This window comes from Odontesthes bonariensis, chromosome 2 (assembly GCF_027942865.1).
Source record: "Odontesthes bonariensis isolate fOdoBon6 chromosome 2, fOdoBon6.hap1, whole genome shotgun sequence".
Lineage (NCBI taxonomy): Eukaryota > Metazoa > Chordata > Actinopteri > Atheriniformes > Atherinopsidae > Odontesthes > Odontesthes bonariensis.
The window spans coordinates 12,628,617-12,656,519 of record NC_134507.1 but is presented as its reverse complement, the minus strand read 5'-3'; the positions used below and the strand labels follow the sequence as shown (position 1 = coordinate 12,656,519).

Below are 27,903 nucleotides of genomic sequence, written 5' to 3'. Positions count from 1 at the left end.
GCTGCAGTTTTGCGCGGCGTCAGCTGCGCCTCAGCTATGTGCAGTTACGCGCATTTGAATGTTCATCAGTGAGCAGCTGGAGCAGCGCCTGCTGTCAGCTTCTCAGATTGAGCACGGTTAGCTGGATTTGCCTAGCAAACACAGTTCTGCGACGAAAGTCGGACAGCTGAATGGCCGGTCGACTCTGTGTTCAGTTTCGAGGGCGTTTGTTCTATAAACGTCGCCAGATAAGGAAGTGAAATAGTACGTAGAGAAGTGTCTTCTTTTGGTCAGCACCCGACACTCAGAAGACGACGAGAACTGAAATTGAAGCTAACATTGGTTAGCGAGCTAATGTTAGCTTGCCAACGCAATGGTGAGTAGAGCTAGCTTTTTTTTCTTCGTGCGGCTAATGTTACCTGGTGACGACTGTTCGTTGGGTGGCCAACGTTAACTGTCAATGCTACCAAACTAGCTTTTAAGGGAATAACTTTTTGATGGTCTGTCAAAAGTATTTTGTATATTTGGTCAGTCGTTCCTGTGGGCCCTTTACAAAATGTTTTAGACGCTTCTCACCTGTAACTAAAAACAGAGGATACCCCTGCAGAGATTCTGCCCAACAGCCTGAGATCTTTATCGTCTCACTCGCTTTAGTAATTGGACCATAACCCTACAATGCTTTAGATGTATGTCGTTTCTGATCTGGTCTGTGTTGGTTAACATTCTTTTGAAAGACGGAACCACCGCTGACTAATTAAGGCCCTGCATTTCACATTCCTTACTTGGAATTTATGTTTCAGTTAACTCTTGGAAGATTGGTGGATCGAAAATGTCTGAGGTGCCAGTTACGTTTACTTGTTTAACGTCACCGGTGTAACACAACATTGTCGTGCCCTGAGAAGAATTCTTAGCTACAGCTAAAGGTTTAAATTGGACTTTGCGGATTTATCTGGGCAGCCGCTCACAAACACGGACGCACCGAAAAGTGTTCGCGTAGGGTCTCGTGTTGCTATTGTGATTTGTGATATTTATGGCCCTTCAGGTCCTCTTGAGTCTTTGTCGGGGATTTGTCAGTGAAATGCAGACGCACACAGAGTCTTTTACAGCTACTTAAATTTGGGAATCTAACTTGAATATGTAAATAGTACAGGATCGCAGTTTCCGTCTGACGCCTTTAAAAATGTCAGTCCTAGATTTGTCGTCGTGTTTTAGAAAAATTCCAGTGGATATGCATCATTTGTCGCCAGCTTCTGCCGGCAAGTTACTACTAGTTTTATCGCCAGAATATAGAGAGTCAGCGCCTCACTTCAACATTTTACAATCCTTCTTGAAGTATGTATTGGAGTATTAGCCTATATCCTCAGACAAAGTTTGTCATGATGACTAACTAGATTAACCAGGTGCTCCCACACCTCAAAACTCAAAATCAGGCCTTCATGGGTTCATAAATCCATAATGCTACCCAACTGTAAATTGTCTTTATTTTTTTTTAATGGACACATTGTGGCGTTTTAGTGTAAACATTTAGACAACTCATTAGGAACAGGAATATATATGTTTATTATTGCAGGTCTGTGTCCTCTGCATTTTGCCCAGTCAATTTCATCTTTAGCTGACAGTATTCAGAAATAATAACGTCTTCCAGGATAGGATGCAAAACTGCATCTTAACCTGTTATTTTCTCCATCAGTGTTAAGCATCTTTGTTCAGGTCCAAATCACAGAGGCTTCTTGTAATTGTGTGGTTTAGTTTTCACTGGCAGGAACACAATGTCATGTTTGTTGCCCAGTGAATGATTTATTCATATCATACGTGACTAATTTAAAACGCGTCTGTATAATTGTTTTTGCCAGTTTTATTTTGCCTCAACCACAATCCAAAAATGTCTGCATGGCCTTTTCTTTAATTAGGTCTTGAGCTTAAAATGTGTGCAATAAATGACATGGATATCTGTATTTATTTCTGATATTGTATTTCGGGCTTGTTTCTGCCGGGTTATTAATGTTGATTCCCCCATACTCTGCCAAAAACTATAATTGTTTTGGGCTGTTAGCCAGTTAGGCCGAATGTCAAGCCCCCTTATAATTACTATACAAAGTTAGCTATCACTCAAGCCCTGCAAATTCTTTGACCTTATACTGTGGCTGTTGATTTAGTTTAGGTTGATTGAGTTTATTATCGGTCACTTACCAAGTTACCTATAGTAGAAAAATACTCTGAAGCAGAAAAGTTCAAAGATCTGTTCGTTGTCACCCAGATATTTTTTCCTTTTAGAGTCCTGTTGCTGATGAATTCTGTACATTTTGCCTGAAGGCCTACAGGTATATCCCAGATGATTTAAGGCATATCTGCCTGTAGAGACCAAGATGGCAGAAGTCCAGGCCACGGTGGAGTTCTCTGTGGAGCTCCACAAGTTCTACAATGTGGACCTGTTCCAAAGAGGGTGAGTTTTGTTGTTTTGAGTCAACTTAATATGGCGCTCCTTTTGTAACATGACTTATGGCAGCTAGCGGTTCATTAATCCTATATCAATAAAATGTCCTTGCCAGTTATAGACACATATTACAACGAAGTTTGTCTTGATTAAAAACAGTAAGTTGGCTTTGGTGGTACACTTTGAAGGGACTGTCGGTGACGAGCAGTTTGTTGTGGAGGGGGAACTGTGACTGCCTTAGCCACATAGGGATAGATGTCGACGTTGGTTTGAATTTTCTATTTGGTTTTAAAATGGTAATTTTGCAGTGTTGACTATGCTCTAGGTTGCTCTAAGTACCCTCTTCTATATATGTAAACTTAACCATTTTCTGTGTCTATGTGATGATGATTTTCTTCTCAGATGTGAGGCAGCTGGATTATCACGAGATTCACAAGTTCACAGTCACAAGAAATTCCAAATTACCAAGCTGAATGCTTTTAGTCTTGTGCCCAGGAAGTATGCAGCACCCTGTACTGGCTGAAATGGGCGGTTATTTGGTATGACAATAGTTGGCTTGTCCTCTTCCGGCTCCTTTTTGCATTTCCTCCAAAGTTTGTTTTTTAAAGACAGATGTTTTCACCCTGTCACCTGCTGAGTATTATCAAATACTTCTGCTGAATAAACCATATAGCATGTCAGTTGTAACAATGTACTCGGTTAAGAACCTAGATAACACTGGCACGCAAGTAAGGAGGAGATATGACTTTGACTTGTGTGACTACCTCAAGAAGTATGACAGATCATGCACTTATGAGAATGTTGATGGTTTGATCACAGGCCTCTCCAATCCACCGTTTTTAGTGTCCTTGGTCTTGAAACTGAGCCCTCACCTTTGATGTGCTCAGTAAGGGTGTGTATGAAAGTGAAACGTTTTCAGTGTGTAGACTGTGCTGTGTTAGTGAATTTGCTACTGATATAAAGTGCTTTGGGTGGTCAAACAAGGCTAGAAAAATACTACTTACACGCAGTCCATTTAGCATTTTAATGGGAAAACTGAGCAGGAAAAAAAATAGTTTAACTTGCTCAGCTCTAATAATTGTTGTCTTTAAAACCCAGAATTTCTTTTTACAGGAGCAGCGTAACGATACCTCACTATGCAGAGAAAAAACTCCTGCTCAATGCCTCTGAGTCATCAGTGCTTTGAGAGCTCCGGTTTACTACATGAGTGGCCGCAAAAGAAAGTGCTCATTATTCATTTATGAGAGGTGTAGTGTCCTTTTACAAGTATAGGCACTTGTGTATAATCCGTGCGATTTGTTCCCCTCTCACAGACCTTTTTATAATGTTCTGCACCAAGCTAACGATGCCAGTTTTTCATGCATGTGACATCATTTTAAAAGATTGGTACCCTTTAACAGGTTCTACCAGATGCGTGCCAGTCTTAAGGTGCCACCTCGTGTTCCTCACAAAGTCGAGACCAGTCTACTTCATCCAGGAGGTAAATTGATGTGCACATTATCAACTCTTTTCTACATTATTTCATCTTTTTGAGCACATTTGTAGAAAAACCTGCTGTCAGTGTTTCCCACAGAATTTTTGGAAACTATGGGGGGGGGGTAAATTCACACGGCGTAAATTTGTGTGACTGCAGATTTTATTTTATTTGATTGATTTGCACACATTCATTCAAATATAACAAAAAAATACACAATAAAACACAACAAATTAAAAAAAAGGAATGTGTGCTGGAGATGTCAGAAACCCTTGTGGGTTTATAAGGTAACCTCATCTTGTCATTAAAACCCAATGATAACAATTGTAATAGAAAATATTTACAGGTTAAAACTAAACTTCATGAAAAATATGAATGGATCATATACAGTGAGGACTTGTGCCTTTTTGAGAAACTTGAAAAGGTTTTCCTTGATAACAAAGGGTGTGGGAAGTACACAATGAGTTCAGGAACACATCAGAAGTGGTTTGGTTTTGATATCTTTAAAAACAAGAGAGCTATTACAAAATAAATATCTAAAATGGAATTAACTATGCACACTGAGTAAATGTTCTACCTAAAATGATTTTTCTGGAAACTAAAAGAATGTGAAAGCTTTATAGTGAGTTCACAAACCCATCCGAATTGGTTTGGTGTTCATTGGTTGAATATCCAGTGAGAACAAAAAAAGGCGTTGCACTTTTGCGACGGTCCCTAAGCGCTCCGGCTGCCGTAGTTCACTTAGAAGTATATTCGGCGCGGTTACTCTGATCTTTCAGGCTTACTTTGCTGAGTTGATAAAGCCTGTGGTATGTTAGTCTTAGTTTTCTGTAAATATTATTACCATCCTGACGCTAATTGGTGCGGTTTTCGTGACGCTATTACAATTACAAAGCCGGAAAATAGGCGAATGTCGAATATAAAACCAACTTCACCCCGCTCCGCCTAGTCGGGACGGATGAAACACATGCGGGACGGATGAAACACCTTATTTTAAACAGAAACTATTGAGCTTACGATTTTTTTAAGCAACATACCGGACAACATACTAGTGTACTCGTCATTGCTCAAATTTCACATTATTTCTCAGAATATAAATAGGTCAAAAAAATATGTTTGTCAATGAAATCACGATGATTACAGCTGACCTTTATGCACGCGCACCCACTGATCTATAACGTGTGTCAATCGCCCCGACAGCGACTAATAACACATAAACCTTTTTTGCCACTAAACTTCAAAACTCTGACATTGCACACTTTAGGACATGTTTAATTACTAGTTCACCTGTTGTATAGTCATATTGGTTGGTTTTCGAGGAAATCGCTGTGTTTCAAAAAAAAAAAAAAAATCGCTGTGTTTCAAACGATTGGGATTCGGAAACTATGGCGGCCAAAAGGAAACTATGGCGGGCCGCCATAGTTTCCTCAATGTATGGGAAACACTGCCTGCTGTGGTTTGAATGGATTTGTGGATCTTGTTAGTCAATCCTGAACCCCAAGCCCTGCTCCTTTCCTGTCAGTTCTCAACTCAACTCGCAGGATCTATTGAATAACTTGCAGTGACTTCTTTTTTTTTTTTTTTATCAGAGGGCAAGTTGTCTCCTTTTGAATAAACATGATTTTGAAGTGGTGCTTATTCTTCAGAAAGATGTGCATGTTTGATTCCATGTATTTTCCTCCATATTAGCTCTGTTTTCAGGGACAATGATACTGCAGGTAGGGCAATGATTTGTCTCCTGAGGCCGTTCTTTGTTCTCAGTATTTCTCAGGGGCTTTGTGCATGTGTTCAGCCTCTTAAGAACCTGCTTTGATTCTTTCACACAAAGCAGTCTATTCATTGCTGTTAAACTAAACAGGATAATCAAGAGCAAGCTGTCTTTGTTTGAATGTTTAAGTTCCCATTTTTTTTGTTCTGTGGCATTGTTTTTAAAATGAGTTGATTAGGAAAAAAGTAAACTTTTTAGATGTAATATGATATGCCCTGGCTGATTATTTTTAACATAGCCTTTTGAAAACATCATTACCTCTGGTGGTTCCCACGTGTTTTTTTTAAGGCAGATAAGTCTCTAGTCATTCACTTGTTATCCTTTATTAACATACAATTAATCATGGTGTTTTTTTTTTTATCTAGGCTCTGATCTGGCGTTTCCTGCTTCAATCCAAGATGATGTCATCTGCAGCAAAACTTTCCAAATCCTCTATAAGAATGAAGAGGTTGTGGTAAATGATGTCCTTCTCTTCAAAGTGATGATGCTGCTGGATGAGAAGAAGGTGGGTTTAGGAAAGAAAGGGGGGACTTTTCACTGCTGTTTTACTACAAACCTCATTCAAAGACATTATTAATGTATTTGCTGATACAGTATTCCAGTTTTATATTGATTCCATGCTTTTCTTTCTACTTGACATAATGTGGATTTACATTAAATGTCACTTTTAACTGCTGAATATAGTCTGTATTATTTTTAGTGTTTTTCTGCCCCATAGTGTTGTGTGTGTGTGAAATCTAAAAAGGAAGTAAGAGGTGAGGAATGATTTGTGCCAAATTTTTTAGGGGAATCTTTAACATCCATATGAACACAGTCATGCGCTTGCCGTGTGTTAGAAATATGGATCTTAACTGGTCTAACAAGGGAACTGGACTGCTTTTTGACAGCAGTCGTGTTGTTGGGACATAGGTCATAAAACTAGAGGCTTAGAGATGTAACGGGCTGTTTGAACTTGATGCATTAAGCTTCTTAACAAGTGTATTATTGAAGTTTCAGATGAGCACATGTCATCCATCGCTTTCTTGTGATCCCTGAAGTTGACAGCCTTCACTTTTTTCCATCATCCTTAGGTGGAAGAGTCCCTCAATGACATGGATTTTCAGCTCTTCTTGGATTTGTATTTCACAGATGGTGATTACACGTAGGTGTTGCAATATTCAAACTGCATTTAGTGTTGTATAAATTTTGTATGAGCAACTCTTACATAAAAAAAAAACACTACTTACATATTCTGTTTTTGTTATATAATCTCTACAGGCCAGATGATCCAAGCTCTCTACAGAACATCAGTGGCCGGATACTTCATTTGCACTTTAGCCCTCAGCGAGGCATCCACCAACACATCAATGTTATGTTTGACTATTTCCACTTGTCTGTCATCTCCGTTGTCATCCATGCTTCCCTTGTGGCACTACATCAGCCCCTTATCAGGTCAGACAGGTGTTTTGCAATGAATATTCATGCACAGGCACGCATTCAGAATTTGTCATTGAATATGTATTGAACAGTTAGTTTTGTGATTACCTGAACTTGATTTCAATGTGTGTTTTTCCCAGTTTCCCTCGACCTGTGAAAACCACATGGCTTAACCGAAATGCTCCAGCACAGAGCAAAGACTCGATCATCCCACCTTTGGAAAATGTGGTCTTTGGCAACACTTATGTCAAACAAGTGTCACCAGATGTAAGCAAACCTCTTCTATAGAAAGTATTTGTAATTCTCCTTTTTTTTGTTTGCAGATGCTACTGATCTTCTAAGACGTTAAAGAAGGTCTTTGAGATGCCATTTCATATTGTATCATTTCACAGTTATGCTGCAGTTCCCTAGACTAAGTCAAGCATTTGGTTATAGACAAACATAACTGTCATAAACCACTGAAAACCCTAACCCTGAAATAAGCTATAAAGAAATAAAAGAAAATAGCCACGGTTATTGCTGTGGATTCAGATTAGACAGTGCTATCCCTCAGGTAAAGTCATCAGATCATAGTTACATTTGTCCAGGAGTAAAATTGGCTCTCACGGCAGAGACAGCTCAGCCAGCAGGAGCTTCCTCTGAGGCGCAGTAGTGTTACTGTACCGAAGCCATTCAGGCAGAACAGCAGCGCCCCTCATCATTCTTGATGTAACATGCAGCTTGGGAATAAAAAGACATTGACCACTCTTTATTTGACTGCAGGGATTTGAGTGCTCTTGCGTTTAGATGGTGCATAGGAAATGAATGTCTACAAGGAACCATCAGATTATTATGCTAAATAATTCTAAAGTGACAACTGCTGTTATTGTTTCCACACTGCATTTTTTTTTATTTTTTATAAGAGTTTCTTACACATGGGAGTTGGGAAGATGATTATTTACAGAGATCACATGACTTTGGGACAGAAAGAGATGTTATAAAATGATTTTCCTCTTTACCCTATAAGTCCATGGATAAGTTGCTATGTTGAATTAAGAAAAGAGTGCTGTTGACATTACACATCCCTTATATTTCCTTATTACTCATTCATATAAGCAGTGTACCATAAATGTGTTAATGACCACTGACTGACTGACAGCGCAGGACACATTTGGATAATCTAAATTGCAAATGAGCAAAACTGTACACTTTGGTTTCTTGTGTCGAAAAGTTTGTTTCTCAGTGTTGTGATTACTAAAGCAAAGGTCAACAAGCATTGCAGTGTTCGCAGCAGCAATAATAGTGCTTATGGGATTTATTACTCGGCCTGTTAATATTGCGTTTCTGTTTGTTTGCATGATTACTCAAAAAGAAATTAATAAATTGGTATGAAAGTCTCGAGGTGGTGTACTGCCCAGCTTAGACGGGATTAGCTTTTACTGTAGATCTCATTCTGGATCTAGATCCAGGAATACTTTATCCAGCCTTTGTGAGGTTGTGCAGTCTCAGACTATTATCTGTGTCTTTTGTGCTTCATTAGGGCAGGACATTCCTGGTATCTGACCACTGTCTGCAGCATGCCTTTAGTCTGCACCATAACCTCTGCTCCAATCTCCTAATAGCCTACCAGGGCCTCTTTGGCTATTTCACCTCTATTACAAAGGATCTGCCCTCCTCTCATCGTATGGAACTAGGTACAGTATGTTGTATCATGGCTTCAAATCAGCTTGTCACGAAGGGTTATTTTAAAAAAGATATTTGCTTGTTGTTTTTTTGTTTTCTTTTTTAGTTGCAAACACCAAAAAGAAACTGATGTTATCCTCATAACCAGTATCTTTCTATTTTGTTATTAATTATTTTTTTTCTTTTCAGCATCTGTGATGTAGCAAATTATATTTTTGTGATGTCATGTCATCCCACCTGACCCTTGCATATTGCCACGTTGTTCCCCTTTAAAAAGACATTGACTTTAGGGATCTTAATTGAGTTCTATCTTACGTCATTATTACTCAGCAGAGTAATCTGTTAACCAGTAGACTAAAACCAAACACAACTGCTAAGCACAACTAACTGTTGTTACCGAAGCTAATCTGCACCAGTGGACATATATTAACCCAATCCAAACGATCAGATAATACAAAAGGTTAAATATGCCTATATGTGCAATCTTACTAGCCAAGCCCAGCATGCAAGTCCTATATGAGCGAGTACTCAGAAGACCCTATCCCCGAGGTCAAAGGCACGTCTACATAGGTATGTCCCTACCCTTACAGTACCTGAAATCAACTTGCCTTTCTCTCCCTTTTCCTCTTTACTCCAGTTTCCTTCGTGACGTAAACACCACGCCCTCTTTGACCCACTTTTCAGTGACATGTTGAGGCTGCTCTCAGTCACTGCTGTGTATTCAATAATACTCATCCTTCCTTTCCGTCTTTGTAACAAGGCCTTGACAAAAAGTTTCCTAACACGCTGGTTCTTTGAAATGAGTCATGTCATATAGAAAATACTATACAACACTTTATTGAAATAATTGCTTGTAATAACTCTTCTTTCCCAGAACAACTCGACTTAGAGGCCCGTCTAGCTGAGCTGTGCGAACACGTCAAGGTAAGACCTGTCGACTACTTTTAATAATTGTCCCTCAATGGCCAGTGATAGAAAAGAAACTGCTGCAAATGTTCTAAAAATAAGGCAGAGTGACCAATGTAGAGAAATATTTGCATTGCTTTGGGTGACTGTGTCTTTGTCTCCAAGGCATAAATATGAATTCCTTATTAATTATTCGTCTCCAATGATGTTGTGTTTTATAGGCCATAGAAGCGACTGTAAAACCTGGAGCGATGCATTTGTTGCATTAAATTTTTCTTGATAAATGATAAACATTAGGGCAACATAAGGTTTAACCTTTCAAATATGTTTTTTTTTTTTTCTTCAGTCAAAAGTGGTTTTAGTGGAAAACTTTCATAATATCAACAGGTTTTAAAATGTATTTTTTAAAAAGCATGGTGGGTCATGGTGGGTTTATATCAGCGAGTCCAGGTGTGTCAGAAAGTGATGGCAGCGTAGTGCAGGTGAAGGCTGCCAGAAAATAACTCTGCAAACTAGCAGGTTCTAGCATTTCGTAATTGTTTAGATGAGGTCATTAGTTTTACAAAGTCCTCTTTGATTGCTCTTTATCTTGCCCTGATGGAAACGTACTCACTTGAGCCCTCTGCTGGGTGACTTGTGTCCTTTTTACTTTTAGCAAAAATCCGAGTCCCCTGACGAGCTGGCGGAACTCGTAAATATGAACCTGGCACAGCTCTGCTCTCTGCTCATGGCACTGTGGGGACAGTTCTTAGAAGTAGTGTCTCTGCAGGAGCATGTTGCTGCCCTTTTAGCAGTGGAACACCATACACTAAGAGTGAGTTCAACTTTGTGTATCTATGTAAAAATCTGTATCGGTTCTGTTTGTATTCTTTGTTTCTGATAGCTGTACTTTATACGCTGTAGTGTATAGAATGTTGTGTTCTTTTTATTATCATTGTGCAATAACTTTAAAATATATATATATATATATATATTATTGCTTTTCAAGAACACATGTTGGTGGACATTTTTATATTTTGTGGTAAAATTAAGAATATTCTCTCCATGTCATGGTAAAGCAGGGCTCTCAGTATACATAGACATGCAAAAATGTGCACATCATAACAACAAAAACTCGACAAGAAAGATGTTCAAAACTAAATAACATTATGACAATAGCGTGCTGTCTCTGTGCTCATACAGGTTAGGCGGTTTGCTGAGGCTTTCTTTTGTCTTGAACATCCAAGACAATCTGCACTGGCATATCAGGAGCTACAGTAAGTTGTAGTGGCACGTATGTCTTGTAGGTTAATTATAGCATTGACGTTATCACATCTGGGCCAATGGGAGCTTGTTTGAAATACCACAGCCCATGTTTATTTCTTCGTCCTAACTCACTGTTTACTTTCCATCTTCGTTACCCCCATCAGTGCTCACAGTCACCAACAGATGACTAATGCTATCAAAAGCTCCAGCTACTTTCTGTCTTTGCCTCCACTTCCAGTGGAATGTGCAGACCTTGATGGCGATGTTAGCTCCCTGCCAATCATCTTTGAAGATAGATACCTGGATTCTATCACTGAAGGTCAGTAACAAAGCATTGCTATTTCTATTTAGCGCAATGTGTATGCTCACTATCGCATTCTATATTTATATATATTGTGTTTTTTGTTTTTTCTTCTTTGTGCATTTTCTATGTCTTTATTCAACTTTATTTCATTCCAAAGACCGTGATGGACCATGGCTGGGTATGCAGAATACACGGACGGGTTCAGTTTCCAGTAAAACGGACAAGCAAAACACAAAGGATCACAGTGCAGCAGCCAGCCCCATACCTGAGTCACGCGGTGCCCCTGTGGATAACACCTGGCCAGACAATTATGATCAGCCACCGAAGTCCAAAGGCAAGTCAGTAAAACTGAAGAAAAATTCAAAGACTGAGAACTCCAAGAAACTGATACGACAGGGTTCCAAGGACTCTGTGGTTCTAGTGGGCTATAAGAACCTTAAAACTCCCAATCGAAACACGAGCACAAAGTACAAGGAAGGGGAAGCTCCGCTTAACCAAGATGAGGAACGAGATGCCTTACAGGGGGATTCAACTAGTTATTTAAGGACTAACGCTAGTTTTGTTTTCGACTCTATTGCCACATCTTCACAATCTGGAAACCGCGCTGATGATTCCGTTGCTGATGACGATATAACTACTCCTGCTTGTCATAAAGCTCTTTTAAAGAATGTTTCTGCTCTGGACACGCACATTTATCCTCAGGCAGGTACTGGGGTTATTGCTACATGCCAACAAGTTAAAAAGAATGTGCAAGTTGACCTCACTGGCCCAAAGCTGCCACAGCAGTCTGCTGGGCTGAAGCTTAGTGACGTGAAACCAAGTATCAAGGACCCTTTCCAAGTTGATAAAGGAACAGCTCTCCAACCGTATCAGCTTGATGGAGAGTCCAGCAGTTTTGTCCCTCGGATCAGCCAGACAGACTTTGGTGACCCCCAACAGTCTACAATAGAATCTATATTTGAAAGGCCAAGTAAAGAGGTAACACAACATAGCCGGTCCCGTGTGGTCTCAGTACAGGTAAAGAGCGATTGTATCAGGCTGCCAGATGGAGGAGCCCTCAGTGCCTCATCTCGTCTCTCAGACTCAGGCATTGAGAGTGAGCCCAGCTCCTTTGCCACTCAACTTGTTGTAGGACCACATACCTGTGCGGTGTCCAGTGTTACTGAATCGGTGGTGACTGCTCCACAGCTTGAGAGGACCCCCCAAAGTCTTGCTCCGTGTCCTGCTCGGCAAAGCCCAGTACAAAAGCCCAGTGGCACAGGAGAAAGTCTGTATCCAGAAAATACAAGTGGTGTCAGTGGAGTCCAGTCTTCTCTCACTTCCATCAACTCCCTGCCCTCAGACGATGAGGGCGAAGGTTCCTCTAAGGGTTCCAGTGAAGCTGATGTTCGAGCAGGCAGAAAGTCAAGTGTCTTGGTGCAAGAGCAGAGTGTTATCTTTTCTGGCGATGTCACTCAAAGATCTGATGTTGCCTGCAACCCTGACACTATTACAGGTGATTACCAACCGAGAAAACCCGCATTTGACTTGGAAACTGACTCCAAATTTACAGGCCCTTCTGAATTTAGCCTGAAAGAAGCAGGTGGCCCTGGGAACATTAAAGAATCCCGAAGTGAACCCCAGACAGCCTGCCCCTCCAGTAACTCTGCCACTAGTAGCACAGACCTGGTAAAACGCGGGATGGTAGAGAACTACTTTGGCTCACGCTCCAGCACAGACGTGTCTGAGATCAGCCCCGTAGAAACATCTGCTATCACGTTGGGAATCCAGACAGGACCACAGGTTGAGGAGGATGAAGATGAGACGGAACATGAGATGATTGAAAATGGATACTATGAGGAAGGTGATGGCTATGCTTTTGTAAATGGTGTTGCTGATGACGAGCAAAGTGTGGCAGGGGATGCAGCTGTTCCAGAGACAAGTCTGCTGTTCGAACAGCATGTCATTGGATACCTCCACGGAACAAAGGATTTATCAAAAGCCCCTATGTGCGCCAATCCAGCCTCCAGCAGTGTCGGCTATAGTTTGGCGAGACCTTCATATTCCTTCACCTCCTTATCACCCAGTCTGCATTGGTATGAATGTGCACCCACGCCACAGATGAAAGCGTGAGTCATCTTCCAAGTTTTGTTTTTTTATTTCTGAAATTGCACTTAATGTTACATTTAATGCACATTATTGTTGTTTCACACATGACAAATGTATATGTATTAACCCATTTCATTACAAATGTGCAGGTTCGTCAGGGCCAAGGAAGAAATGAAGCAACTGAGGCTCCCTGGTTTCTTGTACAGCGAGGTTCCTGAGCTTGCATCCACTGTGCCCTATTTCAGCTTAGAGGAAGATGAGTGCTGTGAAGAAGGCATCCATCTTATAGTGTGTGTTCATGGCCTGGACGGTAGGCAAACCTTCCATCAGAATCTTTGGCAGCAAAGTTGAATGTTTTTCACTGCTTTTGCTTTGTATTCGAAAACACAAGGTTGCATTTTTGTTCCCTGTGTTGCTGTAGGTAACAGTGCAGACCTGAGACTGGTGAAGACCTACCTTGAGCTCGGGCTGCCTGGCGCTCGTTTAGACTTCCTAATGTCTGAGAGGAATCAGGTTAATTCATTAATCTCGAGGCCACTGAGCTTGCTTTTCAAACAATTCATTTAAAACACATGCAAAGACACAGCCTTCTCATTGTTCATGTGATACTCTTTTCACCTGCAGAATGACACCTTTGCTGACTTTGAGTCAATGACTGACCGACTGCTGGATGAAATAGTCCAGTACATTCAGATATACAATCTCACTGTGTCAAAGATAAGGTAATGTGGTCCTCGATGCTGTAAGATCAGAATGTTGATGAAGAAAAAGAACAGCTTGTCATGTTTTTCTGCTGTTGGGGATAAGTTGGTGACTCATCAAGTCGCTGCAAGATACAGCGAAGCATATATTAACTGCTTCATATCACAAAGAACTGTATACAGGTTTTTGGAAAGATTGCAATTGATACCAATGTCTTATGCTTCTACTTCACTGCATACTAACTAAGCTTAAGCAAACATTATCAGCCAGACTACTGAAGCAAGTGCTGAAGCTTATTTATCGAATATTTGACGACATGTCTGTTCTACATCAATTTAATGTACAGCTTTGTGGGCCATTCCCTGGGGAACCTCATAGTTCGCTCAGTGCTTACCAGGCCCAGGTTTAAATGCTACCTGAGCAAGCTGCACACCTTCCTTTCCCTCTCTGGACCTCACCTGGGAACACTGTACAACAGCTCAGCTCTTGTCAACACAGGTGAATGTCAAAAACATTTGATTGCACTTCCAGATTCCAGACACATTTCTTCTTCTGTGATACTGTGTCACAGAAAGAGCACTATTATGGAATTGTTAAGCTTTTAAACTTTGTTCCCAGGCCTTTGGTTCATGCAGAAATGGAAAAAATCCGGGTCCCTCCTGCAGCTGACGTGTCGCGATCACTCTGATCCTCGCCAAACTTTCCTGTACAAACTCAGCAAGAAATCCGGTTAGCTGTGCTCTTTAGCTTTTCTAAAAAAAAAAATTTTTTTAAAAGTGTATACACACTGTTCATGACTATTTTTAGAATACAGTAGGAGACAGTATGCGAAGCATAACTTTCCTAATTATCTTCCTTTTAAGGTTTGCAATATTTCAAGAATGTGGTGCTGGTGGGGTCACTGCAGGATCGCTATGTTCCCTATCATTCTGCTCGAATAGAGATGTGTAAAACCGCACTGAAGGACAAACAAACAGGTGAGTTAAAGCAAGATCATTGGTGAGCACCTTGATAATGATCGGCCAAGACTAAATCTCTTCATTTAAATGCAAGTGTTGCTTTGATTCTGTACTGAATAGGAGCAAGAAAGCTGAAGAAACTCAGTCCTAATGGCTCAGACACACTCAGCCTTTAAGCCTTAGTAGCAACATAATAATTGGACAGTTCTTTTCTTTATTACTCCCTCTTCATTTTACGTTCTTTTTTAAATCGTCTGTTTACAGAAAGAACTGTATTCTACAATGCTACACGCTGAGGGTTAACTTGCCCTAAATTACCTGTGTCCCTCTTATCTGTTCCAGGAACCGTTTATGCTGAGATGATTGAGAACCTGCTGCTGCCAGTGCTTCAGAACAAAGACTGCAATCTTGTACGATTTGATGTCATTCACGCCCTGCCCAACACAGCCAACTCCCTTATTGGCCGGGCAGCCCACATTGCCGTCCTTGATTCTGAAATCTTCCTGGAGAAGTTCTTCCTTGTCACGGGCCTCAAGTTCTTTCAGTAGAGCTGCATCAGAGTCGAACACTCGACGGGGACAGTAGGAACGTGGCCCTCATACCTCATTGCAACTAAAAGTTATTTTGGTGGTGGCATCTAGATTATCTCCTCTTTTGTAAAATATACATACTTTAGGAATATATTTGAACAAAATATAAAATATGTTTCATGCTTTTATTGGAATCAGTGGATTAGGAGTTCACCATTTTTATTTTTCTACTGCCATTTATCTTTTTTTTTATTTTTTTTTTTAACATAGTTCTTTTTTTGTGTTAAGGAAATAATTTTCCCCCATCATGTGCTATATTTTCTGTGTTTATTTATGCGTTATATTTTCTTTCAACCGTTTTACTCCCAAGTAATCCATGGCATTGTAGATGCTGAACTGGAACTATAGCTGCTACTAAAAGGAAATGGCTGTTTTTGTTTTTTGGTTTTTTTTTGGTGAGCTGACCCAAGTCGTCTGCACATACTGTCCCTCACCTTTGCAAATGTGTTTTCCACCTATTTTAAGAGACACTTGCATTGATTTGCACCACAACTACATTTTGCAAACTTTTGTACTGAAAATGGTCATTTGTACAAGTTACTTTTTTATCAACAAATTTTTCCATCATTTTTAAGGGCAAAGATTGCATTTGAAATAGGATTGTTGCTCAGATTTTGCAGCTTTGGCTTTGGTCTTAATACTTGAATGCTGTTCCTTGCCATTGCAGCATTCTGCACATTTACCCAGCCTGGTGTTGGGTGGGGGGGGTGGCTTTGCCTAAAACATGACATTTTATTACAGGGGTTCTAAGCAATGGTTATTATTCAGCGAAAGCACATGTTGGTTTATAAGAACTTGTCTTATTGAAAGTAATTGCTTGATCATTTGGTGATTTATTTATGTTTTGAACTGGAAAGTATTGGTTGTAATTCAGAAAAATTTCGTGAGCAATTGTTTATATCATCCTACTCTTATTATTAAATATGCATATTATAAAGTGGGTTATATGACTTTGTCTCTTGGATGTGTTCATTTCAGGATTTTGAGAGTTGTCGCAGTTTTCAAAGAGTTGGTGAACTTGTGCAGACCTAAAAAAAACAAAAAAAACCACTGAAATCAAAAATTTCTCCTTTTAAACGAGCTACTGTTGACTACTTGATTATTTTTATTAACGGTTTTCTATATTTGGATGAGATTTGGAAATCGTACTGTTGTAATCGGGTTCTTTTATTTCACGGCTCTTATTTTTCATTTCTGTTGTGCTTTTGGTGCTGGTGTAGGATCCGGTGAGCCTGCAGGTGGCAGTGTTGTCACAGGTGGGATCTTTCAAAGTCCCTCGGTAGATGCTGGAGTGCAAGTATTGAAAGAGGTCATACTATTTTAATATCAAACCAAATTGATAGTTTTTCTCACACCAAGAAGCGTCGCGTATCGAATGGAAAAAAAAAAAAACATTTATTCCACAAATATATATATATATTTCCTGTGTATTTTATGCAGTTTAATTCCATTACGTCTACAAGGGCGTTAAATAGGTACTTTGTGTTGTTCAACCGGAGACTAAAAGTGCCAATTGTTGGAGTAAAATAAGAACCTCAGGGGACCATCGAAGGCGAAAACCTTTAACACAGACGTTGCTATAAATGATGTAATCTTACACCTCCACACTGAATTGTTAAAAGTGTTGCCGTTTCATCGTGTCTCTCCCTCGATTATCAGGTCGGACTCACTGTGCTGGGACAAAGGGGAAGATAAGTTCTGTCTACGAGTGATATCCTAGTGTTTACACCCCTTTATCTACCATAAATTGTATACGATTAAAAAAAGTTTTGAAATGGGACGTGTAAGTGTGAAGAAAAAACAAAAACAAAACACATTAATCACATAGCACCCCCACAATTATTGCAGATGGTATGGCCCAATCGTGTGCGCTTGGGGATGGTGGTGGAAGCGGAGAAGTAAAAACATGGAATGGGGCGGTTAAGGAGCTGCCGACCTATTTACTTCTGACATGTTTTTACTCTGATAAGGAAAAAGGAAGACTGTTTAACAGAGCACTGAAATTACCTGCAACTAAAAATCGAGTTTCCTTCGTCTCTACCGCTGTGATAGTAAGTAATTTACTGCTTCATACCTCACTAAATTGATGTTGTTGCACTTGCTGCACCTTTAACTTTGCAAACTCCATCCGAGCAAACGTCGTTTTTATTTGAGGGTAAATGGAGTGAGGACAGCATGACTCTTGTTTTTGCTTCTCTGTTTAGTTTATCGCTTATAAATGTGTGCTTTGCGGAGGCAGAAACGTTTACATAAGTTGCGGTTGTTAGCTGGCGGCATTACGTTGCGTTGCCTGAAAACTTTTTTTTTTTTTTTTAATGGGATAAACGTTCCTTTCCTCTAAGGCTGTTTCTTCCACTGAAAGTCTGTTCCTACAACGTGTTTAAGCTTGATTGCTCGTCAGGACTCCGAGTCTAACCTGCTCCAACAGAACCCTAGTATTTTATTTAAAGTGGAATGAGCGAACATGACGTTCCCCTGTTTATGCAAATGCCCACCCTTGTCGTTTCTTTTTTTTAGTGGGGTTTTTAAAGACCTCCGAGGATCCCCGGTCAAACTGTTGTTTTTTTCCACCAGCCAGCAGTGTGTTCAGAAGTAGGGATTATAACTGTCTTGGAGGGGACTTAAAGCATACAGATGGCTGCTCTCATGTGATGCCAGGCCCCCCCCTCCTGTCAGCAACAGGGGAGATATATGAAGATGTCAGCAAACATAATTAAGTCGTTAAGCTTGTTTTTGTTGTTTTACAGATGTATGAAATGAACTCAAGTGTAGCTTATACTCATAAACTGTGTAATTGTTACCCTCATTTTAAGCCAGTGTTGATGTAATATTAGAGCTTCCATGACTACGTCTTGTTCATACTATCTCAAATGCTTCAAAGGAGATATGCATTCAAATGCTGATTATGATATGTTTCCTCTGTTAGACGTTTCCTCTTATATCTGCGATTTTAAGTGACATAGTAGAATATTGACGGGCTAGAGGAAATGTCAACATCAGTATGAACATGTGTACAGGATCTATTCTTTGTGGTCCAGCACTTTGAAAAGAGACAATCGCTTAAAAATAAATGAATAAATGAGATTGGAACCTTGTGAGTGTAAAAAATGTGCTTGGGTCTGTTGAGTTTTGTACCATCTGGTAGCTATTCAGTGTTAAGTTAAAGTTCAGTATGATTGTGTCGTATGTAAGTCAAATGTTACGCTACTGGAAATTCAGGTTTAGTTTTTATGCCTCTTTGCGCTGCCACCCAGTTGTCAGTGGAGGCCGTGTTTGAACATGTCCACAAGTCATGTTCTGTAGGAGCGTGTAAGCCTACAACACTTTTGTAGTTCCCACAGCTTGTTTTTCTCACTGGCAATACCTCTCTGTATTGTTTCAATTTCTTATGATTCAGCTCATCTGAGAGGCCACTCGTATCTTGTGCTTTTGAATGCAAGTGAACATGTCTTTCTCCTTTACAAGTGCTTTAGTCACGAAGAGTTAGCTGTGAAACGACACAGTTATAATAGGAAGAAACAGCACTGTGTCCAAAGGTAACTATGCTGTGAGCTTGTTGTTCTTTAAGACAAAAAAAGAGGCCTGTACATAAGCAGACTGCTTCAGTTAGTGATCATTCCCTCCCTTGCAGTATTTTTAAGTTGTTTTTTTTTGTCCAGGGTGGGATTTGGGGGGGGGGGGGGGGGGGGGAGAGATCAGAGTCGGCGCACGGCAGTAATTAACCTGATTAATTGATTCTTAAACGTTAATCTGATGATGAGCTTCGTACCAGCTGGGGCTTTGGGTCAGCCTATCAGGGCAAGATTCAGGTGAGTCTTGATTGTTCATAGAGCGACCTCCGCCAGGGCCATTTCTATCGGTACGTTAATGCAATATAGACTGGTACCTTTGCTTGTTATAATGTGTTGTTGATTGCTTCCTGTTAGTGACCATGATATGGATTAAAATTCAATAAGCATGACAATCTAACCTGCTTTGTTTTGTTTTTTTTTACCCCAGTTAAACACTATTGTACTGTATGCTGATTATTTGCTGACTTGTAAGCAGAGAAACTTGTATCATGAAACAATTGTCATTAAACTCACAATTGGCAAGCCTTGTTGAGTTAATCCTGGTTAGTGAGAGGCATCCATGTGCTCACGTCTGATGATGGGATGGTTTTTCCATTGACTGACGAACAAATGCATTGATCATGGCAACGCTTGGCGTTGCATCCCGCAGAAGAATGTTCTTTGCCTATTTCGCTGTGAAATGTCTTTTCAGATGCAGCATGGATGCACTGTCCTGGAACACATGAAAAAGTAAAGGGTAGAGACGGAAGGAAACACCCTGAAGCAGTTCAACTGAAATATATTCACGATCAGACATTTGTAAGACATCATGTCTGCCATTGCTAAGCAGGAACGAACCATTTGTGTTCTCCTTCCCAACAAAGAACAGCTGGACATCTCTGTCGGGGTAGGTGTTTAATATCTCTGAATGTGCGCTTGACATTCATCACGAAGTCTAAACAGATGGTCATTGTTTTCTTCGTCGCTGCAGTGATGCCATACAGTGTAGTGATTATTTATTTATTTATTTACCCCCCCCCCTCCAGTTTAAGTCCACAGGGCAGGATGTCTTTAATCGTGTTGCAGAGCTTCTTGGAATCAAAGAGCTACACTTCTTTGGCCTCACAGTTGTGAAAGGTAAGTTCACTCCGCATTGACCCTTCACCCTCTGAACCTGAAAGGACTCCTTGAATTACACTTGTCACGTGCAATAGAACCCTAGGATTGTAAACGTGGAAGTACCACATTTCATCAGTCTAAACGGTGACAATGTAAACAATCATGCAGCAGTATGACAGTCATTTTGTACAGTTGCACTTGTTTACTTAATATTGCGGGACAACTTTTCTACCATTAGGCCATCTCACCAAGACAAAAAATAACCTTCAGTCCTGCCAGCCGGCTTAATTGAATGGTGTAATCCACTTTAGCCCCAGAGCAAAGTCCTGAACTTTCTGTTTCTAGCGTTTGTGTTTTACAAATACGTTGAAATGCCTCAGTAATCTTGTGTGGCTCACTACTTGAACAAACAGCCTTTTGTTTTTGTGGTGTTGGTTCAGCGATCACTTGGGCCTGGATTCCAGCAATATTAACTTCATTAAGCCTGGAATGCACCATCGCATTCCTCTGCCTCGCTGAGGAGGGATGGGTTGATGATGGGAAGAGGAGGGTGGGACTAGAGGCAAAAGAGGTAGAGGGGGACTTGTCCTGACACAGGCTGCCTTACTCAACTGTTTCCCAAAGGCCTCAATGAAGGATGAGGAGTGAGGGAGTTGGAATGAGTCAGAGTGGGAATGAGATGGGCTTCGAGAGGAGATGGATGGTCAAAAGAAGAAGTTGTGAAACAACTTGCTAAGCGTGATTTGGCAACACATAGTAAAACAAAAAGTGATAAAGTGGATCAAATGGGGAATGCCTATGTCATGACTCACAGAGCCAGGCAGAGAGTGACACCACATCATCATGCTCAGCGCAGGTTGGAAGCAGCCTCTTATGCCCACTAGTGAGATGGAACCCTTATTTATTTTTGTTAAGACAACACTGACATAAAGCCTTAAATTACGGGGGTTGTGTGATAGGTGAGATGTTGAATGCACATCTCTTCTCAAGCTGACAGAGCACTAAAGCAACACATCTCTTACCGGCAGTGTTTGGTCACTGCTGTAAGTGGAATTGGAGAATGGGCATACAACCCTTAGCATCGCGGTCAGAAGAACAAGGGCTTTTCTTTACCCTGATGAATCCCATTGTTGGGCACATTTTACGCTTGGTTTCATTATTGTTTTGTTTGGGTCCTGTCTCCTTGTTTCCTGATTGTCCTTTTCCTTCCCAGACAATGAGCACATATTTTTAGACCTGGAGGAGAAACTGACCAAGTACTTTCCTAAGGAATGGAGGCAAGATTCGGGAAAGGTAAAACAGCTTTTTGCAACACATTTCAGTGATGTCAGTGAGAGGCTTTAAAGGTTTTGTCCACTCTCCAGACTCATGGTATACATGTTAGTTTACTGGAAGGTACAGTTCAGTGGCCTGGATGCTGCCAAAGATAATGCACACATGACCACTGTGACACCTCTCCTTCCACAGGGATCGCTGAAGAGACACTTTCCTCTCCTACTCTGCCTCAAAGCCCAGTACTATGTTGAGAATGGAAGACTGATTTGGTACGTTCTTCTACATATGTGTTTCTTTCACTGTTGGCAACCTTATTCAGTTTATTTAAATGCTTTCATAATGGTATTTTTCATTAGTTTTGTCCTTCTTTTTGATATTTTTTTGCATTTGTTTGTGTGTGGTACCAGTGAGCGAAAGGCACGGCAACTATACTACTCTGACTTGCGAGAACGAGTGCTCCGCTCTGAATGTCGTCAGCAGGAGGAGGTGTACTTTCAGCTGGCTGGCTACGCACTGCAGGCTGACCTCGGTGATCACCCGCTGCAGGGGAAGGGCGAGGAGGTCAACGCTTATTTTGAACCCAAGGATTACTTTCCCCCCTGGGTCAGTCTGTGGCTGCAACATTAAGAAATTCTTTTAAAAGTTCTAGATAATTGTTTAGAATATTGAACACTTTGAGCTCTCCGTGAAACTACATCACACGCCTGTCCCCTCTTCCTTCTGTAGATCGTAGCTAAACGTGGAGTGAACTATCTGCTCTGCCATGGGCCTAAGGTACACCAGGAGCTGTGGGGCGTGTCTGCTCGTGATGCCATCCTCTGCTTCATAAGAGACTCATGTCAATTGGAGGATGTGCCAGTCATATTTTACAGATTGCAAAAGGTTATGAGTCACTTTATTGTTAAGTTATAAGTATTTTATATTCATTATTTATGTCCAGAGTTTGAGCTTATTTTTCATCTATTCCTGAAAAAAAACTTCCTCCTTCTGATAGCAATAGAAAAAATCGAGTGAGAAATGAAATCCAGATACACTTTGGCTTCATTTGAGCTGTGCTGGAAAAAATGCTTAAAGGGCAGTTACGTAACCCTCCCTCTACCCTCCCGGTATATATTCTCCTCCCCACTCAGAATAACTAATTTACTGAGTGATATTTTGAAGGCTCGTCCATCCATTGTGTAATATGCTATCGCTTCAAATTTGTTCTTTGCATCAGCTCGCTGTCTCCCAGAGAACTTAGGGGGGGGAGGCTTAACTGTGAAACAGCTATCTTATCTGAGTCACTCAGATGCCTCTCTGACATCTCATCCTTCGTTTGTCCAGGACAAAAAGGAGGAGAGAGGAACAGCACTGCTTGGTCTGACCCTGCGAGGAATGCAGGTTTATCAGGTGCGTGTTTATGTGTGGTATTAATGCAAAGTGTGTATGCCGGCACATATGTACACAGAAGTAACTCTGTGTTAGCTCAGAAGTTTGGTCTTTGTATCCGTAGCCCTATTTAAACCTCTGACTATCCATATGAGGAATGTGTGGGATTGCCACCAACAGCAATCCGTCAGGAGATAACTGCCTGCCATGCCTGTCAGTTGTTTGATCTGTCCATCAGGGGCCATATGGGGGGGGTGGGGGATTAGCACACCGAGCCTGTCAGATTTAAAAGTCAACAGACCGTGAGATATCTCAAGAAGCCCTTGGCCTCCTTTAATTCCGGGCGGCTCCAAAAAGACAACTGATTATTGATCTTTGGTCTCGAAATGCATTTAATCTGTTAATTAAATGCATGCGTCATTTAATCTGTTAATTAAATGCGTGCGTTTTTGTTTTCATAGGAGGTGAACAACACACGGCAGCTGTTATATGACTTCCCGTGGTCAAATGTTGGACGTCTAACCTTCTTGGTATGGACAACCTCTCATTTGCTCATTTCCATTCTTTGTTGAGATTAAGGGGAATCCTTGTGATTGTATAATGAGCATTAGCAATGTAAAAGAAAAAAAAAATGTTTCCTCTTCAGGGTAAGAAATTTGAGATCCAGCCAGATGGCTTGCCATCAGCCAGGAAGCTGGTTTACTACACTGGGTCGTCTTTCCGCTCTCGCCACCTTCTCTTGCACCTGAGCAGCAGCCATCAGCTCTACCTCAGCCTCCAGCCGGCCCTTAAACACCTTCGCCAACAGGAAGAAAGCAAAGGTAGGGAGAAGGACTAGTATCAGCGATCATTACAGTTTGACTTTGGGGTTACTGTACTCGGCAGAAAACCTCAGTAGCCACTGAAAGTGGAATGTATCCCTTAAGAAAAACTATTTCTTTTCACAACAATTCTATGGAACAAGTTTGAGCCTCTGGCAGTTTCTAGTTGATCCAGTTTTCTGGATATATGTTTCTTCACACCAACTTCTTAATAAACACAGTTGACTTCTGTGGATTGTGTTCTTTCTGTATTCAAATGTTTATTCAAAATAACTCTGTACTTCCACACCTTTAGCCTAGAATGATCTCAGGCATTCACTGCAGGTTAGTTCCTACCTCTGTGTTACACCTACTTTACACATTTTTCTTCATCACTTTGAGTCGAAGGATTCTTGTTGGGGTGTTGCAATGAATTAATTCCCCGTAGTCTCATTAAAACTGGATGTTGACACAATTCTTTTTTTGATTTGTGTACATTTTAGAAATATATTTTAATCTACTCTTAAGATGAATAATAGTTGATGCTTCATAAATGACCAATTTACCATTTTCTTACAGATTTACTGTTGTGCGTTTCCTATTTAACGCCATCAGCCTGATATATATATATATATATATATATTTTTTTTTTTAATTTATTTTTTATTTGCATTTAGAAGATATGAATAATAAACGGTGAATGGAAACGGAAAGAATGAGGAAAAAAAAACTCCCACTTGTTTTGAGGAAGACTTGACGTGCATCAGGGAGCATAGAAACAACTTTTCAAATCATGTCTGCCAAATGAAAATGAATATCTCACCCACTGTTTCCGACCGGAGCTGGCCGGTGTCATCCCAGATAATAATATCCCAGATATTCGTAGATACTAAGGTAATTCCATAACAAAGGTCTTCTTTTTTTTTTTCTCATTTAAATTTTTATTGAATTCTTACAGAGTATGTGAGTACAGGGTTAGACATACATCTCCTATTCTTGGCATATACATATTCTGGCATATCACGGAGGAAAAAATAAAATTCCAAAAATAAAATAAGAGAATCAAGTTTGAAAGTAAATAAATGAATAAATGTGGGGGAAATCCAGTCCACAAAAAAAAGAAAAGGAGCTGAGCTATATTTAGTCTCTGATTTCTTAGGCAGGGTTTTCATTAGTCCTTGTGTAGATCCAAAAAAGATCCCAAGAGGTCATCCCATCCTCCCTGTTAGCTGACAGTTTGTGAAGCATGGATTCATAAGATGCGGTCTCCACCATTGCATTGGACCAGTCTTTCAGACTAGGAGATACAGCGGTCTTCCAGTGTCTCAAGATAACTCTAGAAGCTGTGACCAAGCCCACCATAATGACAGAAAAGGTTCTTTTTGATACACTCGCTATCTGTGATCTGTCCCCTAATAAACATACAGCAGGAGTCAGGGGAATCGCTGAGCCTGACCAGTTACTCAAGAAGTCCACAACTTTAACCCAAAATTGACTCACTAATGCACATTCCCATACACCGTGTAGAAAAGTTCCTACCACTGTTTTACACTTCCAACACATATTATCATTCATCAGTTTCATTCTATATAATCTCACTGGGGTATGGTAGTATCTATGTATGATCTTATATTGTGTGAACTTCCCTCTTGCCTCCCTTATATATTTTCCATAGTCCGCGAGTATACCCAACCATTTCTAACAAAGGTTTTCTCAGGATTGTTGGTAAATGACGCGTTTCATTGTCCATACCTCTTTTGAGTCTATATTAATTAGAATTGGTGTTATTTCACTGAGAGATTGGCTTTCGATTGTCTCTACCATTGGAGATGTTCACATTTTTCTACGATGCCAGATGAGGATTTGTTCTCTGTTTGCTTGTTTTCACATAATTGATTTTAATTTTAATTTTTTTCTAAATCTTAGAGAAGAAGTGTTACAGAGAGTCGTACATTAGCGACGACTTCGATTTGGACCCACCGGGCAGTGAAAGTAGCCCCGGTCTGTCTCGACACTCCACCAGCAGCTCCGGCATCGAAGCAGATGCCCGCCAGCACAGCATCTACGCAGATATGGCCTCCATGGAGGGACGACCGGAAGGAAAGTGTTTGAGCTCAGCAACTAGCCAAGACAGCTCCTGCACCTCTGGGTTTGACATAGGCAGCAAGGCTCGAATAGAAGATGAAAGATGGCAGGAGGAGGGTGAGAGGAGATTTAATCTGCAATGGAACTTTTATTTATTCCTTTAAATGAAGTAAACTTATGCTTCGATTGCTTGGTTTTCATTTGCCTGTACAATTTCACTTAAATCTAAGACTTTGCTAGTCTGATTTCTTTTTCACCCTTACCATTAAATAGGTTGGCAGTATGTCTTAAAAGATATATGCTCGTACTGGAGCCACAAGCTTTGTGACATGGAATTATTGATCATTGATATGTAGAAGTATTAAAATATAAATGAAGAGCAATAACTATTTTTGTCTAATCCAGGCCCAATAACCAACAATGTCGGAAGTCCAAAAGGGGTTCTCGTTGATGATCCAGATGAGATGTTCCAGTTGGCTGATCTTCTCGAGGGAGTGTCGGTGGATTGTGCCCAACTCTCCTCAGACACTTACTCAACAGGTATCGATAATGTTACCGTCCTCATCCAGCTCCTCCAAACAAAAGGTTTTGTTCTGAAGCTCTGTTTGCTCTCATCTTTGTTAAAATTGACCAGTAAAATCATGTGGGCTCCACAGAAATCACCTGTCCGCCAGCCAGTGACAAAGATGGCAAGAACCTATCTAACAAGGATATGGTGAAACAGGTCAGTTATAGAGTTTCTTTCTCTTGCTGCTTCTGTTCTCCTCCTTTTGGATTTCTTAGTTGTATTTCCCCCATCTAAAATCTAGATGCTGGAATCCAGAGCACAGGCTTGCGTGGATGGGCACAGCCACAGTCTAGATGATGTACGTCTGTTCCCAAGTCCCGCACCCCTTACGATGGCGCTGCCACCCGATTCCTGCCACAGCTTCGCCTTTGGGCTCCCCGATGCCACAACAAACACAAAGACTTCTTCTGATCACAGTTACTGCCCTCATGTTAACTGCCAATCAAAACCTTCCTTCTATGGCCGCAGGTCTACCAACTGCCTCTCCCTGGACTTGTTAGGTGATGAACAGTTCCTGGAATACATTCTCTGAGCAATATCAACGCTGATAAATACGCCTGTTCCCCTCCCTGATATGAAATTTGCTAACACGTGAATGTTTTGCATTTTGTGTGACAAAGCATGTGTGCTCTTCAAATTGCATGCATTGAAAATGTCAGAAACCCTGCGTGCCTCCTCCCAAAGGTGTGGATTAGATAGCAGAGACCTAATTTTAGCAACATTTCAGAATAAACAGAGCATATTTATTAATGCTGTATATTGTGTACATATTATACTTGTGCTATTTTAAGGCATTTCAAGTTCTCTGAGCCTATCTAATCAAGTTGTCTTTTGTAAAGAGCACACTGTTGACATTCTGTGAAATCTCAATAACTTAATGTGAAATGCATAAAGTTTAACAGTCGTAGATATTTTGACATTTTAAATCCCTGCAGTGCTGTGCTGGATTGGGCATTTATAAGATGTGGCTCACTTCCTCGCTACTGGTCTATTTTTGTAAACAAGATTCTGTGTTTTATTTCAGGGTTTTCATAAGCCACGGTGCTGATGCTTGTCCTCCTGTACCCCCTTTTAAAAACTTTTCCCCGCTCTTTCTTTTCTAAATAATGTTTTATGATATACTGTTATGTTTTGTGTGATGTGTCATGCTTTTCCTAATTGGTCTTCTGCACTATAGCTACTGATGAGGGAAAATTTGACCTTACAGCTGGCAATTCATTCATCCAAAGCTTTCTATTCTATACGAACCTCCCTCTTGTAATTACAAGAGAAAAGTATTAATTGGGGAGTGCTATTTTTGTAATCTGTAAATGTTTAATTGATCTGCAGTATTTTGTATTATGTAACCCCTGAACAAAAGTCCTTTTTGTATTTTTTTTTTCCTTTTTTTTTTTTTGGCCCTTCAAACATTGTGTCTGTTTTGTATCTGTTAATTGGTATGAACTGGTATCTTTGGTCAGTATGAGGTAACTAGGAAAGAATGTCAGTCTTTAAATACAGAAAAAACGTTTACTCAGTGCCAATTATATATAAACTATAGCAATAAATTACAATAGCGAATACTGTATTTTTATCAAAAGCACTGTTTTTTGTTTTTTGTTTAATTATCA

General features: G+C 40.4%; 2 protein-coding genes across 4 annotated transcripts; both read left to right on the top strand.

Annotated features, from left to right (window-relative positions):
* The first annotated feature begins 72 nt into the window (after positions 1 to 72).
* Positions 73 to 16,477, top strand: fam135a (family with sequence similarity 135 member A). 3 transcript variants are annotated; one of them, XM_075477630.1, is made up of 21 exons: positions 73 to 355; positions 2,293 to 2,422; positions 3,814 to 3,893; positions 6,021 to 6,160; positions 6,726 to 6,796; positions 6,913 to 7,086; positions 7,212 to 7,338; positions 8,591 to 8,744; positions 9,226 to 9,303; positions 9,608 to 9,657; positions 10,295 to 10,453; positions 10,822 to 10,895; positions 11,049 to 11,203; positions 11,346 to 13,296; positions 13,426 to 13,586; positions 13,698 to 13,789; positions 13,901 to 13,998; positions 14,325 to 14,476; positions 14,597 to 14,707; positions 14,842 to 14,955; positions 15,280 to 16,477. In XM_075477630.1, exons 2-21 carry the CDS (start codon positions 2,346 to 2,348, stop codon positions 15,483 to 15,485), a joined length of 4,224 nt encoding a protein of 1,407 aa, XP_075333745.1. In that variant the 5' UTR covers positions 73 to 355; positions 2,293 to 2,345; the 3' UTR covers positions 15,486 to 16,477. The 3 variants fall into 3 exon arrangements, with proteins under 3 accessions (XP_075333745.1, XP_075333754.1, XP_075333763.1); XM_075477639.1 differs by having other exon boundaries at positions 2,254 to 2,422; XM_075477648.1 differs by lacking the exon at positions 9,226 to 9,303.
* An 83-nt stretch (positions 16,478 to 16,560) lies between these two features.
* LOC142391678 (FERM domain-containing protein 6) lies at positions 16,561 to 27,872 on the top strand. Its single transcript, XM_075477659.1, has 14 exons — positions 16,561 to 17,578; positions 19,791 to 19,985; positions 20,125 to 20,215; positions 21,411 to 21,490; positions 21,665 to 21,741; positions 21,880 to 22,075; positions 22,199 to 22,354; positions 22,796 to 22,861; positions 23,302 to 23,370; positions 23,487 to 23,661; positions 25,567 to 25,842; positions 26,131 to 26,265; positions 26,382 to 26,449; positions 26,535 to 27,872. Exons 2-14 carry the CDS (start codon positions 19,908 to 19,910, stop codon positions 26,823 to 26,825), a joined length of 1,758 nt encoding a protein of 585 aa, XP_075333774.1. The 5' UTR covers positions 16,561 to 17,578; positions 19,791 to 19,907; the 3' UTR covers positions 26,826 to 27,872.
* Positions 27,873 to 27,903: the final 31 nt, after the last annotated feature.